This window comes from Aegilops tauschii, chromosome 5 (assembly GCF_002575655.3).
Source record: "Aegilops tauschii subsp. strangulata cultivar AL8/78 chromosome 5, Aet v6.0, whole genome shotgun sequence".
NCBI lineage: Eukaryota > Viridiplantae > Streptophyta > Magnoliopsida > Poales > Poaceae > Aegilops > Aegilops tauschii.
Window position 1 is genome coordinate 129,718,158 of NC_053039.3, and position 17,606 is coordinate 129,735,763.

Consider the following 17,606-nt stretch of genomic DNA (forward strand, 5'->3'; position numbering starts at 1 on the left):
TGGGTGGCGTGACAAAGTGATTCGGCGTTGATGCCGAATTGGGCACACTCATAATAGGATTAGATATGCAGATGCCGCCACAAGCTGGTTGGTTTGACTAGGATAAAAATTCAACGGCATGTTATATTGTTGTTGTATAGGAGGTGCCGATAAAATAGGTAAAGTTGGACTAGGGTTTTCGGATACACCAACAGTACCACTAGATGAAGCAGGCATATTTTTCTTAGCATTAGTATTTGCCATAAAAGAATTGTACGTCATCACATTACCTTTACTAACAAGACTTTCAATCACAACCACTTTCTCTGGAGAAAAAACTTTACTCACAATGATTACATCTTGTTTGTCAATGAGGGAAGGAAAATTGACGTTTCCAACCGGAGTGATGTTGCCTTGACGGCCCTTCTTGAAATTTGCAAGAAACGTCTCCAAATCCTCCTCCTCGTGCTTCTTCTTGAGCGCTTCAAAAGCCTCTTCACGCTGCTTCTTGCGTGTTTCATAGTCTTGGCGATGTTCCTCTGATAGTTCATCAAGACTGGGCTTAATGATGTTATCGGCGTCAACTTCTGAGGGCTTGGGGACATTAGACATGGTTGATGATGATTCTTGATCTTTCGTCCCCAGCGGAGTTGCCAAAAAGTGTGTTCGCACACGAACACATCACCGTGTACCTCCAACGCTGAGAGTGATGCACCGCAGCTCATGTCAAAGGAGACCCGTCCAGAAGCGCGATACGCAAGCAACCATGTCGGGAAGGACCCCGTCATGGGTGCTTTTCAGGACCCGAAACCCCACGAGCCCGGGAGGGACCCCGTCTGGACGCGCGGCGGCTATGGGCTGCCCTAGGTCGGTTCGCCCGCCCCTAGAGCCTCGAGGATCGCTGCCCTTCAACACGAAGAATGAACGAAGAACGAGAGAGAAAGAACAAGGGAGGGATGTAAAACTAGGGTAAAAAGTAGATGGGTTTTGCGATTGTGTGTTGTTGTTCAATCGGCCGTCACCTCCTGTCTATATAAGAGGCGGATGGACTTCCCGTACAAGAAAAAGACTTGCCTAGCCGTCCAAATCATCAAAACCTAACAAAACACGGACTATTCACGACCTCCGGCCCGTATGTCCGGCTCAAGGCCCGGATGATCCGGCCAAGCCCAGTTTTCTGACAGCAGTACAATAATCGGGCCGTAAGTTTTGCATACGAACTCAGATTAAGATGATTTTTATATAATAATCAACCGTTTCGAGGAGACACAGAACTTTGCTGTTGAATAATTTTTGATCTGAGGCCATCTTGATTGAGTTTAGGGCTGTTTTCTAACATCTGCAGCAGAAAAAGTTGTCCGGACTTCTACCCGGATTGTCCGGCCTCCACCCGGATCATCCGGGACTGGACCCAGATCATCCGGCTTCATCATAAACCTTCTGTTATTTTTGGTGCTTCGATTTGCCGGATGATCTGGACCCAGTCCGGATGATCCGGCCAAACATTGCTGCAACGCACGGTTTTGGCTGTAGAATTCGCATACGACCTCGGATGTGGACGATTTTTATATCAAAATCATCCGTTTCAACAAGACGAAGAATTTTGCAGTTGTAACTTTTCCCATCCGATGTCATCTTGATAGGGTTTTGTGCCATGCAAAAATCTGGTGTCAACAGAGGCATAGAAATTACCATAATCGATCCTCGACCATAGCCGACGGTCATCTAGGACAGTATCTGGAATAAAGGTGTCACTTTTGATATCATAAACCCCAATCATGTACTTGTCACAGGAATAACCAAAACAGTCATTCATGCCCATCTTCTCTGAAGTTTGAGCTAGCGGTTGCTCTACTACAGTTACTGCAACAGTAGAAAAATTGAGATTCTCTATTGTTCTTGTCTAAAACCAATAAGGAATAAGAAAGATAATATTTGATAAAGGCGTTGCAATCCCCCTAACAAATTTCTGTGAAGTCTTGCTAGCTGGTATAAAATGCAAACTTATTATATTATCACTGCCAACTACTAATGCAAAATCTTGACCTTGTTTCCGTCAAAAAGAATACTTTTCCACATGAAGTTAATTATAAAAAGGGACAGCTTCCATGGTTCTAAAGTTAAAACTACAGATAATAAATAGCTCAAACTCATGCACACCTTCAGCCAAAACATTGTTAACTGAAGGTTTCAGTACTCTTTTATACTCTGAAGTCTAGACTCTTGAGCACTGAAATCAGCAGGCATACAACACAAGCAAACGATGGGTTTGCTATAATGTAAGTAATGAAAAATACAAAAATTAGATGCTTCTCAAAAGTGATCAAAACGGTCTATTACTACAATTTCACAGCAGATTGAAATCTATAATTTGCTGCATCTTAACTTCAAACAAAATAGGTCCGATCCATTGTTGCCAATTGAAACAATATAGAATTCAATCTGCTGTGAATTTAGATGAACTACTTATTTTTCCTTAGTACTTGGACTGCTCAAGAAAGAACTCTTTCAAAGACAAAACATGCCACTTCAGTACCAAGATTTGTGCTCAAAGACGCAAGCATTCAATTGCAAAGACGCAGCATGGATAAATACCTTCACTCTTCCAAGTAGTTCATCATATCTCTGATGTCCTCGCAAAAATCTTTTTCTACAGTTGAAAGGACCCCTTACTTATTTCAGTGTTCAAGCTCATTAACTGCTCAATCATACAAATAACATGTAAGATTTTATCTCTCCTGATTAAAGCATTGACAGTAAAATCTAGAATATCTCCTTATTTGCAAGAATCTAATGCAACTTCAAGCATGTCCAATACACTCGTAAAACTAAATCCAATTTTTTCCTTCTGACTCAAAGATTAAGAAGTACTATAAGATAGCATGAGGCTGAGGGAATCAAACACGACCTTGCACCGTTGCACGATAAAAAATATACATTGATTTGTGGAGGTGGCCAGCTTGTAAATACATCTGGATAATCAGACGAACAGTCCACTCACGGCCTTGTTATCATCCAGCAAGAGCAGCAATGATTCGCCTAATTCGCCTTGGCCGCGCATATGAGGATCTGCAAGTATGGGTGGAGAAGGAGCAGCATCAATCAGCAAGAGCCAGCATGAACAAATTCGCTGACATCTCACATGCCTGTATAAACAGATCAGACTTGAACTTGAGGACAATTTTTTTTAAACCACAAAATCTGGTGTTAGTATTGCTGAACAACACATGCACGTACACGAAGGTTGCTCCTTGATTGATTCCTATGGCTGGATTTGGCCCATATAGTCTAAGATATTTGTTAAATAACAAAAAAAAGGTTTTGATTTTTAAAATATTACCAAACATTTTCCTATAAATCCAATAAAATCACAAGAAACGGAAATAAGTGTACTGGACCTAGGAAAATAATTTCCAGCCAAAACTAAGCTTAGTAAATAATTTTTATTTTGCCCATGGCTCATTAAGGTATTTGTAATTTCCTTAAAATAAGTATATAAGGTTTTATAAATAAACATAAATGTTTTTTGTTGTTGTGGATTGGTTTTGAGTTGCTTATCACGCTTGTGCGTGATATCACAAATGGTTTTGAAATATCCCAAATGCAATGGAGCCTATTTAAAACATTTCCAACACTATTATTTGGAGAAGTCATATTATGTCCACTCCTTTCTTTCATTACGATATTGGAAATTATTTTAAATAATCTCCCAAACTCAAATAAACCTCAAATTTGAAATAACATTATGTGAAATCAAATGGTTTTGTACACATATTATATGAAATCAAACATGGTTATATCGTGTTTATATAAGGAGGAAAACTACTTTTTTGGAGAAGCGGAAGAACTACTAGTAGTACCTATCAGAGGCCGAAAAGGAGTTAGAAAATAAACGGATAAAACATTCATACATAGGATGCAGTTATACGTCAGGAACATACTACATGCAACCACAAATATATTACATAAAGTATGGCATCCAACCATCTATATTATACAAAGTGGAAACATGAACGAGAACCACAAAAATATCAATGATAATGAAAAGCCACGATGATATCATACAGATTTTCCCCCAGGAAGGTATTATGGAGAACTGCCATCGGCATGGCCCTTCTTCTTATGAAACATGCCTGTGATGTTTGGCAACACAAAGCCCTTCCTCAACAGCGTTCTGTTGTTCCTTTGATGCCCATCATTCTTCTCGGTGGGTTTTCCAGCAGGAGCCTTGTGTACAGATGAAAGTGTGGTTGCGTGTGCTTGCGCTTCTGCAGAAGACACGGACTCTGCAGCTTTCTTCTGTTCCTTTTCACGCCACCTCTTAAGCTCACCTTCTACAGCCTTCTTTGCTGCTTCAGCCGTCTCCGCCCTCTTCAGTGCCTCCTCTGTTGCTAATTCCATGTCCTCCATCTCTCTCCGGGCAGTTTTCATTTTCTGTATTGCCTCATTCTCACTGGCTCTAACAGCTTCCACTTGCGCCATGGCAGCAGCTACTTTCATCTCACTCAACTTCTCTGACTCCTTTACCTTACGGCTAAGAGATTCAAACTCCGCTTTTGAGATTGTGACCTTTCCTCCGGGTTCAGAAGTTGAAGCTTGAACAGCACTTGCTCTGTCTGATAGCTGCTTAATCTGGTCAAGGGCCTTCGCTTCAGCTGCTTTTGCTTCTTCTGCTTCTTTCAAAGCTGATTGCAACCGTTCCTCGGCTTCTGTTAACGCAACACGTGCTGCTTCAGCTTCAATTCTTAACTCTGCTGCACTCTTCTGCATCATTTCAGCTTCCTGCAGGGCAGTTTTAGACTCACACGACAGCTGTTGAAGAGCTAGCATCAAGTCATCAGAAGCTGTTGCAGCTTCTGATTCAGCACAAACAGCTACCTCAAGCTCAGATTTGCATTTCTGAAGCTTGGCATGTAGATCTGCAACAATGGATTCAGTATCTGTATCCTTCTCTTTGAGTTGACTGTGGTCCTGCTTTACAGCTGCTAACTCCAGCTTCAGGGATTCTACTAAGTTCCAAAGTGTGCTTTCCTCTTCAGCTACTTTCTGCAACATTTCCTTAGCATCATCCAATTCTGTGGTGATAGCAGCAACAGTTTCTAAATCTAGAGCACGGGCATCTTCGATCTTTTTCTGCATTGATGAAATCTCAGAGTTGGTCTCATCTAGCTTTTCTTTAAGGGTTTTATAAGCAGCAGGATCAAATTCATTTCTCAAATATGACAATTTCTTCTCAGTTTCTTCCAAAGCCTGTTTATATGCATTCCTAGCAACATCCTTCTCAACAAGGACTTGCGACTCCTCTTCATGTAATTGTTCTGTATCTGCCTTCATGTGCATAAGCGATTCTTGAATTGCTTTAGCCTCATTACGAAGTTGAGCAGCCTTTTCCTTGTTGGCTTCTATCGAGTGCAATGATTCCTCTTCCTTCTGGGCAGCAGACAGCCTCATATCTAATGAGGTTTCAAAATCCTTCTTAAGCTTCCTCAGCTCCTGTTTGGCTGCATCGAGGTCTGCCAGAGCAACCGCATACTGTTGCCTTGCACTGTCCAGTTCCTGCTTCAAGGGACTATCTTTTCGAACAGCTTCCTTCGGGCTGCCTACTTCAAGCTGCTTGGTTCGAGTCTTTGTATCTTCCGTGGCTTGAATAGCCATCTCTTTGGATTTATTGATTGCATCCAGCTTAGTAGTTAGCTCATCAACAGTTTTTCTAGCTTTCTCCAACTCGGAGAGGGACTGTAGTCTGGCTGTTTCAGCATTACTCAGTTGTTCCCTGTATTTATTCAACTCTTTCTGGGCCAAATGAAGTTCGGTCTCCTTAGCTAACACCTTCTGCTGAAAGTATGTTTCAAAAATCAGAGTCAGAGTATATTCGGATAATCAGATACCAAATAGATCCAGTGAACTGTGTTGCATGAATAATAAGGAAAAGATATGCCAATTATGCGATGTAATTGCATCAGTAATTATGTGCAGAAGCCAGATATGTAAGGGCAAAGACAATACACTGTTCCTGATTGACAGTACAAGTAATATCAGAAGTCATGAAAAAGGGGAAGAGGTGAAATAACTGGAAAGAAGACCCAAGAAGTTTAGGCCAGGAAATGTAGAGCTAGTGGGCGGTTAAGCTGGTTGATTATTTGAAAATGTGAGATAAATTTCCATCATACAAATTATGTTCGACTATCTGCCTATATGTCACTTCTGCAAAAACTAGTACAGTTGAGCAAAATTTCAATTGCGATTTCTAACAAGTCGTCTTTTTTTCCTCCATTCCCAAAGATTAAACAAAACAAAATAATGGAAAAACCAGACCAATTTAAAATATTAGTCCAGTAACTCCAGTTCCCACTGGTACTAATTACATAAAATGACACAATTCTCTGGCCAAAGAGAAAGTTACCTACCATGAATATTAGGCTACTTGATATTCTACCAGGAACAAAACAAAGATGTTATCATGTGTGGCCGCTGCATTGCACGGCAAGGTGGGTATGGTATGTTGATTGGTTGAAATATCTGCATGTCAAGTCTGAAGGACTCGAACATCACCAAAGATTTAGCCATGAACAGGGGTGCGTAGAAGTTAGCTACTTGGTTTCGATATCTTATGGCTTTCAACTCTAGCTTACCCCAACTTGTTTGGGACTGAAATGCGGTATTGTATTTTGGTTGGTTGAAATATCTGCATGTCATGTCTGAAGGACTGGAATATCACCAGATTTAGCCATGGGCAGGGTTTGTGGAACTTAACTATCCACGTGCCAGAACCATGACTTGATTTCGGTATCTTATGGGTTTCAACTGTAGCTTACCCCAACTTGTTTGGGACTGAAAGGCTTTGCTGTTGCACAAATGTGTAGGCAGATTGATCTGATAGGGAAATTGCAAACTTAAGGGTATCTTTGATTTCAAAGATTCCATAGAGGAATATGAAAACCATAATTGCAATGGCATGTCTTCCTTGGCCATAAAGGATTGGAAATCCTAGGGTTTGCACCAAAGGGTGTCTGATACACCGTAGGGAGAACGCAGAGTTCTTACAAGACATTTGCATGAATGGGAATTTTTGCATGGAACAGTGCAAAGGGATCCTACGAATTACAATCAAAATTAAGTAGCCTAGATAGAAAAACATGACATGGATTACAATTCATAGGGATCATCATAAGACTCATAACACGAGGATGTAAATTTAAAAACAATCCACATTCTTAAAAAAAATCATTATTTCTATAAGGTAAAGGCTGACAATTCGAAATGGGAGAACACCCTCGCCCTCACCATCAATTAAAATAAATAAACGGAAAACATATGTAAGTGACAACATTGAGTGGGTACCAAATTACATCATATATTACTCACTGAAACATGCTGTAAACTAAATTGACTAGAAAGGGGGTAAATTTCTCAACAACAAAATGCTGCATGGGAAATAATTAGACATTTCAGAGGAGATAAACAAGCAAGATCAGTACCAAAATAATCACATATACTTTCAACAGATTAGAAACATCTGGAACTTCTCAGTGATGAAATTTATGACACAACATTTCGAGCTAGCAGTTTTCACAACACACGATGCGTTTCTTTTTCAAAATTATACTTGTATAAGGATGTCAAGGGTTAGAGCAGGTGTCCTTGGTATTCATGCTATGCAAGTGAATCATGGCAAACATGCATGTGCGCATGTTAAGTATTTGAACTTTGCAAAGTAACTACCTCTGCTTGAGGAGCCTTTGGCTTTCTCGCAGCTGATTTGTCAGATGAAAACCTTACTTCACCAAATAAGCTCACTGCAGCTTTGACAGATTCAAAAGGAGCTCTTGTATCTATTTCTCCAACCTCCAATTTTTCTGCGTCAGTAGAAGGTGGGCGAACTTTTGTAGCCATATTTACTGTACTACTATATTATATGCAAGCTGCAATAGAAAAACAAGGAGTTACAGAAAAGCATTTGCAGGAAAGCTAATGGTACACCACTTTCTGCAATATATACCACTACCTCGGTTCCTAAATATAAGTCTTTCTAGAGATTTCAATATGAACTACATACGGATGTATACAGACATATTTTAGAGTGTAGATTCACTCATTTTGCTCCGTATGTAGTTTATATTGAAATCTCCAGAAAGACTCGTATTTAGGAACGGAGGGAGTAGAATGATCAATTTGATTAAGGAAACTACTAGGATGTGGTTATAGGACATGAAACAACAGTAATTATGTTCCAGCAACCTTTTTCAGGGGAAAAACACATATTGAAGATTCATGGGGTCGTAGTATTAGAAAACACTACAGGTGATATTGATGTCCCATATGGTTGTTCGTAAACTGTTACAAATGCATGCATGACACTGTAATTTTTGTAAAAAAAGAACACGGTAAAATGCCCTGCCGCTCCAAAATTTATCTTGCAGAGTCACAGCACAGATGTACATTCCGCATTTCTAATTCATTCTCCCACTGCAAACCCTAAGGCCTCGTTTGACAAGGGAGGTTTTCCAGACCCAAGGGGGCACAGATGTACATTCCACATTTCTAATCCATTCTCCCCTGCAAACCCTTCCAACCCCCTTCCGTCAAACGAGGCCTAAAAGAGGCCACAAATATGCCCCAAAATTCCCTTGAATATTCACATAAGCACATCATAACGGGCGTAGCGTCTCTCAAAGGACAAAAGGGTTTCACCGAGCTTGAAAAGTGAACAGAAAATAAGGAAATCAATCCAGACAACCAATTCTAGGGCTTAGCAGGAACAAAAAAAAAATGTCAGGCCGAAACGAACCAGTAGATGCGCAGAGAGAGGTGAGGCCCAAGTCGGCGGCAATCTAGAAAGCCGCTGCGGCGGAGGGGCCAGAAAGGAAGGGCTGGGGTTGCCGGCCGGCGGCGGCGGAGGGGCTTGGGGGGCTTGGGGTTAGGCGGTCCGATCGGTCCGAAAGGAACGTGCGGCTTGGTCGGAAAGAGCAAAAGTTGGTGGGGCGCACGTATTTTCCGGGCATCCAATAGCCAATTCAATCAATGGCAGTGGCGGGGCCCACGTTTTGTTGGGTTTGACTCGAGCTCAAACAGAGAGAGTTTTTTTTAGGACCCTGATAACGAACAACATACCTTCAACAGCCGAGCACGTACGCGAGCTGCGAACTCCTTCCCGGAAAGACTGTGTGAGGCTCAAGCACGGGGCGATGATTGCGCCGGGCACGTCGATGCACGGTCCAATTCGAGATGCCTCCTCCCGCATCGTGTCCAGCAGCTCGCTGTAATGCCCAGGGGAGATCGGGATCTAGAATTGAGGATGAGGAAAGGAGAACAGAGTAGGTGAGGACTTGGAAAAGGAGAAAGGAGATCGTTCAATCACTCGCTGCCATTTCGTCTGATGAGTCGTACATAAGTAGTTGCCCCACTGGGCCACCCTTACAAGGCCGTGACCCAATCAACTCAACCCACACACGCACTCGACCCAAGCCCATACATCGATGTTGCATGTTCAGTTAACTGAACTGCACTTGGTCAGTCCGCTGCAGATGCAGTAGCAGTATCTGCAGGCGTGACATTGCCTCCCTCTTGCGATGCAGGCTCTTCCCAGATGCAAGCTGATGGGTACCGATGGTGAAGAACGTCGTAGTCTTCACAGGTTGTGGCCGATGGTGGTATGTTTGCCCATTGAACTTGTAGTTGCACCACATGGGCATCCCCTTTCTTCATCATGCGCCATTGCAGAATTGCCACTGTTTCAGTTTGCTCACCGGCAAGGATCCGGTACTCGTGGTAGTTCAGAGAACACCGGAGTATAGTCTGGGGTAAACGGCTTCAATTGAGAGACGTGGAATACCGGATGGATGCTGCTGTCTTGGGGGAGTTGCAGTCGATACATCAGCGTGCCAATGCATTCCACCAGGAAGGGGCCGAAGAACTTGTAGGCGAGCTTCTTGCAGGGGCGATTGGCGATAGAGGATTGTGCATATGGCTGCAGCTTGAGAAGGACTTGTTCGCCGACGTCGAAGGCTCGTTCTGCTCAGTGTCGATCCGCTTGTTTCTTGAAGCGAGCTTGAGCACGCGCCAGCTGCGCGCGCAGCAGGTCCGTGTGCGCAGTCCAGTCCAGATCGCCGGACGCCGCGTCGCTGGGTAGCGCGGCGCTCATGTGTGGTAAACCCCCCAGATTGGGTTGTCTGCCGTGCAATGCCTTGAAGGGAGAGCAATTCAGGGAGGCGTGATGTGCAGAATTGTACCAGAACTCCGCCGCCGGTAGCCACTTGCGCCATTGCCGTGGCGTGTCGTGGACCGCGCACCGCAGGTACATCTCCAAGCACTGGTTGACGCGCTCGATTTGGCCGTCCGTCTGTGGGTGGTACGCGGTGGAGTAGAGTAGTTTGGTACCTGCGGCGGCGAGCAATTCGCGCCACATGGCGCTCGTGAAGATCTTGTCGCAGTCGGAGACGATCGAATGAGGAACGCCGTGAAGCTTGATGATGTGCTCCCAGAAGGCGCGAGCGACCTTGTGACGCCCCCGATTTGACCGTACACTAATCATACACGCAAATGTGTACGATCAAGATCGAGGACTCACGGGAAGATATCACAACACAACTCTAGACACAAATTAAAATAAAACAAGCTTTAAATTACAAGCCAGGGGCCTCGAAGGCTCGAATACATAAGCTCGAAAACACAAGAGTCAGCGGAAGCAATAATATCTGAGTACAGACATAAGTTAAACAAGATTGCCTTAAGAAGGCTAGCACAAAAGTAGCAACGATCGAAAAGGCAAGGCCTCCTGCCTGGGACCTCCTAACTACTCCTCGAAGCCGAACTCCACATAGAATCATCCTTGGGATCTCTAACTCCTGGACTCCAGCATCTGGTTGTGACAACCAGGTAGAAGGGAAAGGGGAAAAGAGGGAGAAAAGCAACCGTGAGTACTCATCCAAAGTACTCGCAAGCAAGGAGCTACACTACATATGCATGGGTATATGTGTAAAGGGCCATATCGGTGGACTGAACTACGGAATGCCAGAATAAGAGGGGGATAGCTAATCCTGTCGAAGACTACGCTTCAGGCCACCTCCATCTTGCAGCATGTAGAAGAGAATAGATGGTAAGTTCACCAAGTAGCATCGCATAGCATAATCCTACCCGGCGATCCCCTCCTCGTCGCCCTGTTAGAGAGCGATCACCGGGTTATATCTGGCACTTGGAAGGGTGTGTTTTATTAAGTATCCAGTTCTAGTTGTCATAAGGTCAAGGTACAACTCCGGGTCGTCCTTTTACTGAGGGACACGGCTATTCGAATAGATAAACTTCCCTGCAGGGGTGCACCACATAACCCAACACACTCGATCCCATTTGGCCGGACACACTTTTCTGGGTCATGCCCAGCCGCGGAAGATCAACACGTCGCAGCCCCACCTAGGCTCAACAGAGAGGTCAGCACGCCGGTCTAAATCCTATGCGCGCAGGGGTCTGGGCCCATCGCCCATTGCACACCTGCACGTTGCGTACGCGGCCGGAAGCAGACCTAGCCCCCTTAATACAAGCGCGAGCTTACGGTCCAATGCGGCGCGCGCCACTCAGTCGCTGACGTCAAAAAGAGCTTCGGCTGATACCATGACGCCGAGTGCCCATAACTGTTCCCGCATAGTTGGTTAGTGCGTATAGACCAAATGGCCAGACTCAGATCAAATACCAAGATCTCATTAAGCGTGTTAAGTATCCGTGAACGCCGACCAGGGCCAGGCCCACCTCTCTCCTAGGTGGTCTCAACCTGCCCTGTCGCTCCGGCACAAAGTAACAGTCGGGGGCCGTCAGGAACCCAGGACCCACCTCTACCGGGATGGAGCCACCTGTCCTTTCAGCCCCCTCATCAGAATCACTTGCGGGTACTCAACGAGCTGACCCGACTTTAGTCACCACATGTGTCATGTATATAAAGTATATAGTATATACCCGTGATCACCTCCCGAAGTGGTCACGGCCCAGTAGTATAGCATGGCAGACGGACAAGAGTGTAGGGCCACTGATGGAACACTAGCATCCTATACTAAGCAGTAGGATAGCAGGTAAGGGTAACAACTGTAGCAACAATGACAGGCTATGCAACAGAATAGGATTAAACGAAAGCAGTAACATGCTACACTACTCTAATGCAAGCAGTATAGAGAAGAATAGGCGATATCTGGTGATCAAGGGGGGGCTTGCCTGGAAGCTCAGCCGAGAAGGAGGGGTCGTCAACACCGTAGTCGTACTAGGTAGCAGCGGCGTCGGTCTCGGTGTCTAGCGAGAGAAGAGGGGGAAGAAACAATAAATACAATGCAAACAAATACATGGCGATGCATGACATGACAAAGCGTGATGCTAGGTGGGCCCAATCGCGGTAGTAGGTGATATCGGCGAAGGGGGGAAACATCCGGGAAAGTATTCCCGGTGTTTCGCGTTTTCGGACAGATGAATTGGAGGGGGAAAGTTGCGAGTTCGATATGTTAGGGATGTGTGGCGGACGAACGGGCTGCGTATCCGGATTCGCCTCGTCGTTCTGAGCAACTTTCATGTAGAAAGTATTTTCATCCGAGCTCGGTTTATTTTCTATGATTTTTCAAAGGTTCAGCAATATTCTGAAATTTGTTTTAATTACTAAATTTGTCAGAAAATGAATTGTGGTGTCATCGTGGCGTCAGCCTTGCATCAGCAGTCAACAGACCAGTTGACTGGTCAACAGGGCCCACGCGGGGCCCACAGGCAGTGACTGGGCGCTGCCCAGTCAGCATCTGACTGGGTCAACGGGACCCATGGGCCCAATGGCAGTGGCTGTGGGGGGGAGTCCACATGGTCAGCCACGTCAGCAACGCCGGAAACGGCGCCGGAGTTGTCTCCGGCGACCATATTCAATGGCGGCGCGCTCGGGAACGGCCGGAAATCGGCCACAAGGGGTCGCTCGGCCCGCGCGTAGGCTCGTTTGAGCGAGCGTCGAGCCGCGCATCCAACGGTGCTGATGGGAGGGCTCGGGGGCGGCCGGAGCATCGCCGGCGACGAGCAAGGCGGCGGTGGCGTTCGGTGGCGCAAGGAGAAGTGGGTTGTGGGGGCTCTTTCGGCGCGGAATCTGGTGCATTCGAACGCGGGCATCGCACCGTGTCGAACAGCGGCAACGGTGGCCGTTGAAACGGCCCGCAGCGTCGGTTGTGAAGTCTAACGACGGTGGCCGGAGCTCGAGCACGCGTGGAAGCTAACTACGGTGCACGGGGAGGAGAAGGGAGAGGGGGGTCGAAGCGGCTGCTCACCGGGCCCTGCAGGTGTGCACAAGTGGGCTCGGGGAAGGCTTGCCGGAGTCAGATTTGTCAGCGAGGTCGACAGTGCCCGAGGAGGAAGAAGAAGGCCGGCTCGGCGATGGAGGGGCTTCCGGCTCCTGCCCGTGGTCGTGGACGACGATCCTGACGGCCATGAAGCTCCGGGACGCGCTGAAGAGGGTTGGGAGCAGCGGTCGCCGCGGTGGGCGCCGGTGGGCGAAGACAGGGGGCGCTCGGTGGAGGGGGGATCTGGTGGGGAGTGAGAGAGGAGGACAGGGGGAAGTGGGCGAGTGGGGAGGGGCCAGAGGAGGCGGGGGCGCTGGCGATCTTATCCCCTCCTCGACGCCGGCGAGGGGGTCCGGCGGGGACGCGCCCCTGTTCTGACCCTGGTCAGGGAACAGGGAAGGGGAGAGAGCGACCGGGGGGAACGGGCCGGTTCGGCGGATGGGCCAGGTGGGCCGGCCTGGCTGCGAGCTGGTCCGTCTGGTCCAGGGGGTCCTTTTCTCTCTTTTTTTTCTTTTTTTTACTTTTTCTTATTTTTCCTTTTCTGTTTTGGCTAATTGTCTGGGCACCAAGTGAGTTTTGTAAAATATGAGAGCTGGCCCACAAATCACAGCACAATATATCTTACCACCCAAAACTAGTTTGGGGTAAATATCATTTCATATTTATTTTGTATTAATAAAAAGGTTATTAAATAATGTTTTCAACCACTGTTTGAGGATGTTTAAGTCACCTATCAAGTTTCAATAATGTTCTTTACAATTTTATCATAGCCTCTAATTTATCTACTATTTATTGAACATTTTAGTTTTAGTATTTGAAAACTTTTATTGTTTGCTTGATTTTGAATTTTGAATTTTGGACCGGTTTTGATCTAACGATAGATTAGCAACAGTAACGGAGGTAACGTGGCACCATTAGCGTGGGATTACTGTAGCTTAATTACCCGGCAGGGTGCGTGTGCTCGTGCTTGGCGTGTTGGCACACGGCGCACTGCTAGACAAAATCTTCCACGACACGCTTCAGCCCGGGCCAGGCGAACAGCTTGTGGACACGGTGGTAGGTGGCCGTGGCGCCGGAGTGACCACCCACTGCACTGTGATGGAGAGCGGCGATGAGTTTGGTTTGCAACGCGGAGTTGGCGCCAATCCATAGCCGCCCGCGCTGCCTGATGACGCTGTTCTGTAATGTGCACCCTTGGTCGTCGGCGATGGTGACGGCGAGCTTGGCCAGCAGCTCTTGCACATCAGGATCAGTTTCGTAGGAGTTAGCCACCTCCTGGAGCCATTGGGGCTGACACACAGAGAGAGAGAGCATCGAGCGCGAGCAGATGGCCGACGCGGGATAGCGCGTCCGCTGCACCATTGTCGACGCCTTTCTTATAGCGGAAGGAGAACTGCAGACCCACCAGCTTGGACATGGCTTTCCGCTAGAGGTCTGTAGCTAGCTGCTGATCTGTAAGCGCACACATGCTCTTGTGGTCGGTGACGATCTCGAACGGGGCGCGTTGCAAGTACGGCCTCCACTTGTCGATCGCCATCATCACCGCCAATAATTCCTTCTCGTATGTGGAAAGCTTCTGATTCTTGGCGCCCAAGGCCTTGCTGAGGTATGCGACGGCATGGATGTCCTGTGTGAGCACCGCCCCCACGCCGGTGTCGCACACATCGGTCTCGATGGCGAACGGCTTGGCAAAGTCGGGGAGCGCCAGCACCGGCGTGCTCACCATGGCTTGCTTCAGCAGCTCGAATGCCTGCTGGGCCTTGTCATTCCAGGTGAATCCTTTCTTCGTCAGGAGTTGGGTCAGCGGCTTCGCGATGATGCCGTAGTGAGGGACAAATTTGCGGTAGTAGCCGGTCAGGCCGAGGAAGCCGCGGAGCTCGGTGGCCGTCGTGGGCACGGGCCAGGCCTGCATGGCGTTGGTCTTGGTCGTGTCGGTGGCGACTCCGTCCTTGGAGATCACGTGCCCCAAGTACTCGATGCTGGTTTGCACGAACGAGCACTTGGATGCCTTGGCAAAAAGCTGGTGTTCGTGGAGCAGCTGTAAGGTGAGCCGCAGGTGCTCCTCATGTTCTTGCAGGTCAGTGCCGACGACAAGAATATCATCGAGAAATATGATGATAAACTTACGGACGTATCGCCCGAATACAGTGTTCATGAGACACTGAAAAGTTGCAGGGGCGTTGCACAGGCCAAATGGCATCACTCTGAAGTGGTAGTGCCCGTGGTGAGTTTTGAAGGCTATCTTCTCTTCATCCTCCTCACGCATACGGATCTGATGATATCCAGCACGCAGATTGATCTTGGAGAAGTAGGTGGCACCTGCCAGTTCGTCCAGCAGCTCGTCCACAACCGGCAGTGGAAATTTGTTTTTGACAGTTGCAGTATTCAGTCGTCTGAAATCAACACAGAATCGCCAACTGCCATCTTTTTGCTTTACCAACAGAACTGGTGCAGCGTAAGGGCTCATGCTGTGAGCAATGACGCCAGTTTTCAGCATGTCTTGCACTTGTTTCTCAATCTCGTCCTTCTGAGCAGGTGAGTAGAGATATGGTTTGGTGTTGATAGGAACAGTGCCCGGCTCAAGGTGAATACCATGATCATACTGTCAACGAGGTGGTAACGTTGTTGGTTCAGCGAACACGTCTTTGTACTCTGACAGCACTTTCTGAATATTTGGTGGAACTGGTTCTGGGATTTCTTTATCTGTCCGCTCAACTGTAACCAGGGCTACAGTCCAAATATCGTTGGCCACTTCCATGCGATGTAGTTCATATGCATCCAATTCTGTGATTGGAGGAAGATCTGAGGTTTTGACGCCCTGAAGGTGCACTGTCTTTCCTTCAGTTTCGAATGTAATCGTCTTCAGTTGCCAATGGCAGTTCATGGGACTGTGTGAGGCCAACCAATCCATGTCGAGGACTCCATCGTATGCTCCCAGTGGTAGAACTCTGAAATCTGTATGAAAAGTGTGTCCAGGTACTTGCCATCCCAGTTGTCGAACGATCTTGTTGCAGTGCAGACGTTGTCCATTTGCCACCCGAACTGACACCGGTGGTAAGGCCTCGGTTTTAGCTGACACGCGCTGCACAAAGGATTCGCTGATAAAACTGTGTGAGCTGCCCGAATCTACTAACAACAGCATGTATTGATCTCCAACTTGTGTGAGCAGGCGAATGGTAGATGGTGCTTCTTCTCCTGAAACTGCGTGTTGCGATATTGCACAACATTCATGCTCCTGGGCGTTAGGCTGGTCCAAGAGTTGCAGAGCATGCACGGTGTCGTCTGAAAGAATCTCTCCAAAGTCCCCCACTTCGATCATCAGTATTTGTTCGGTGCGCTTGCACTGATGCTCGCGTGAATATGTGTCTCCACAGCGGAAACAGAGACCGTTGGCTCTTCTGAATTCTTTGAGTTGTCGTTCTCGAGCGTACTCGCCGCCTCCTAGACGAGGTTGAGCTGCTGCGCGAGCCTGCGTAGCAGTTGCAGTTGCTTCTGGTGGTGGTCGCCCCACAGGGACGATGCGGCTGCGCGGTGCCCTTTGTTTTTCCAGTTCTTCCTCTTGAATTCGTGCAAACACCGCAACTCTGGTAATGCTGGTGGGGGCTTGTAACCTGATGCCTAGCCATAGTTCGTCCTTCAGACCCAACAGAAACTGAGATATGAAGAATTGTGTGCTCAGGGTTGGATCCAAGGAAAGCAGATGATACATTGAGGTCTCGAACTGCTGACGGTACTCCTGAACACTGCCAGTCTGACGCAATTGAACTAGATGATGCATCTGCGCCTCAAACTCTTCGGGGCCGAATTCTGCTTCGACATCGGCTCTGAATGCCGCCCATGACATAGCAGGGTGTGTCTGTTGAAAGCACAAGTGCTCCCTGGGTATTTTTGGTAATTAATGTCAACATATCTCTTGTTGGACTAATGCTTTCATCTAGTATGCTTCAGATAAGTTCAACAGTGGAGTGGCATGGACAAGAGGATGTGAAACCCCTTCAAGATAATAAGGACGAAGGATTGGCTCAAGCTCAAAGCTCAAGACTCTACACTTTTCATTTTAGTGATCCAAGATCACATTGAGCCCATAGGAAAGCCAATACTATTAAGAGGGGATGAGGTGTTGCTTAATGGCTTGCTTGCTCAAAGTGCTCAGTGATATGCTCCAAAGCCCTCAACCACTTTCTCATATCCACATTTGTCCAAAACCAAAAGTCAAACTCGGCCCCACCGAAACTTTCTATTCGGCGCCACCGGGTTCACTTGACATAGCCACTGCCAGAAACCCTAATCAATTCGGTCTCACCGATGGGATCTCGGTCTCACCGAGATGGGCTTGCAAACTCC

At 47.0% G+C, this 17,606-nt stretch overlaps 2 protein-coding genes and 1 pseudogene across 3 annotated transcripts; all 3 read right to left on the minus strand.

Annotated features, from left to right (window-relative positions):
• Positions 1–3,258, minus strand: part of LOC141022622 (beta-fructofuranosidase, insoluble isoenzyme 4-like) — a 40,253-nt pseudogene extending 36,995 nt beyond the window's left edge.
• Positions 3,259–3,860: 602 nt separating this feature from the next.
• LOC109757860 (WEB family protein At5g55860) lies at positions 3,861–8,990 on the minus strand. Of its 2 annotated transcripts, none has more exons than XM_020316699.3 (3): positions 8,768–8,990; positions 7,702–7,901; positions 3,861–5,811 (listed from the first exon to the last, which is right to left on the minus strand). In XM_020316699.3, the coding sequence occupies exons 2-3, from the start codon at positions 7,870–7,872 to the stop codon at positions 4,066–4,068; spliced, it is 1,917 nt and encodes a 638-aa protein (XP_020172288.1). In that variant the 5' UTR covers positions 7,873–7,901; positions 8,768–8,990; the 3' UTR covers positions 3,861–4,065. The 2 variants fall into 2 exon arrangements, with proteins under 2 accessions (XP_020172288.1, XP_073356073.1); XM_073499972.1 differs by having other exon boundaries at positions 3,861–5,814; positions 8,768–8,964.
• A 6,877-nt stretch (positions 8,991–15,867) lies between these two features.
• Positions 15,868–16,581, minus strand: LOC141022342 (uncharacterized). Its single transcript, XM_073498610.1, has one exon. It carries the CDS (start codon positions 16,579–16,581, stop codon positions 15,868–15,870), a length of 714 nt encoding a protein of 237 aa, XP_073354711.1.
• Between the last annotated feature and the right edge of the window lie 1,025 nt (positions 16,582–17,606).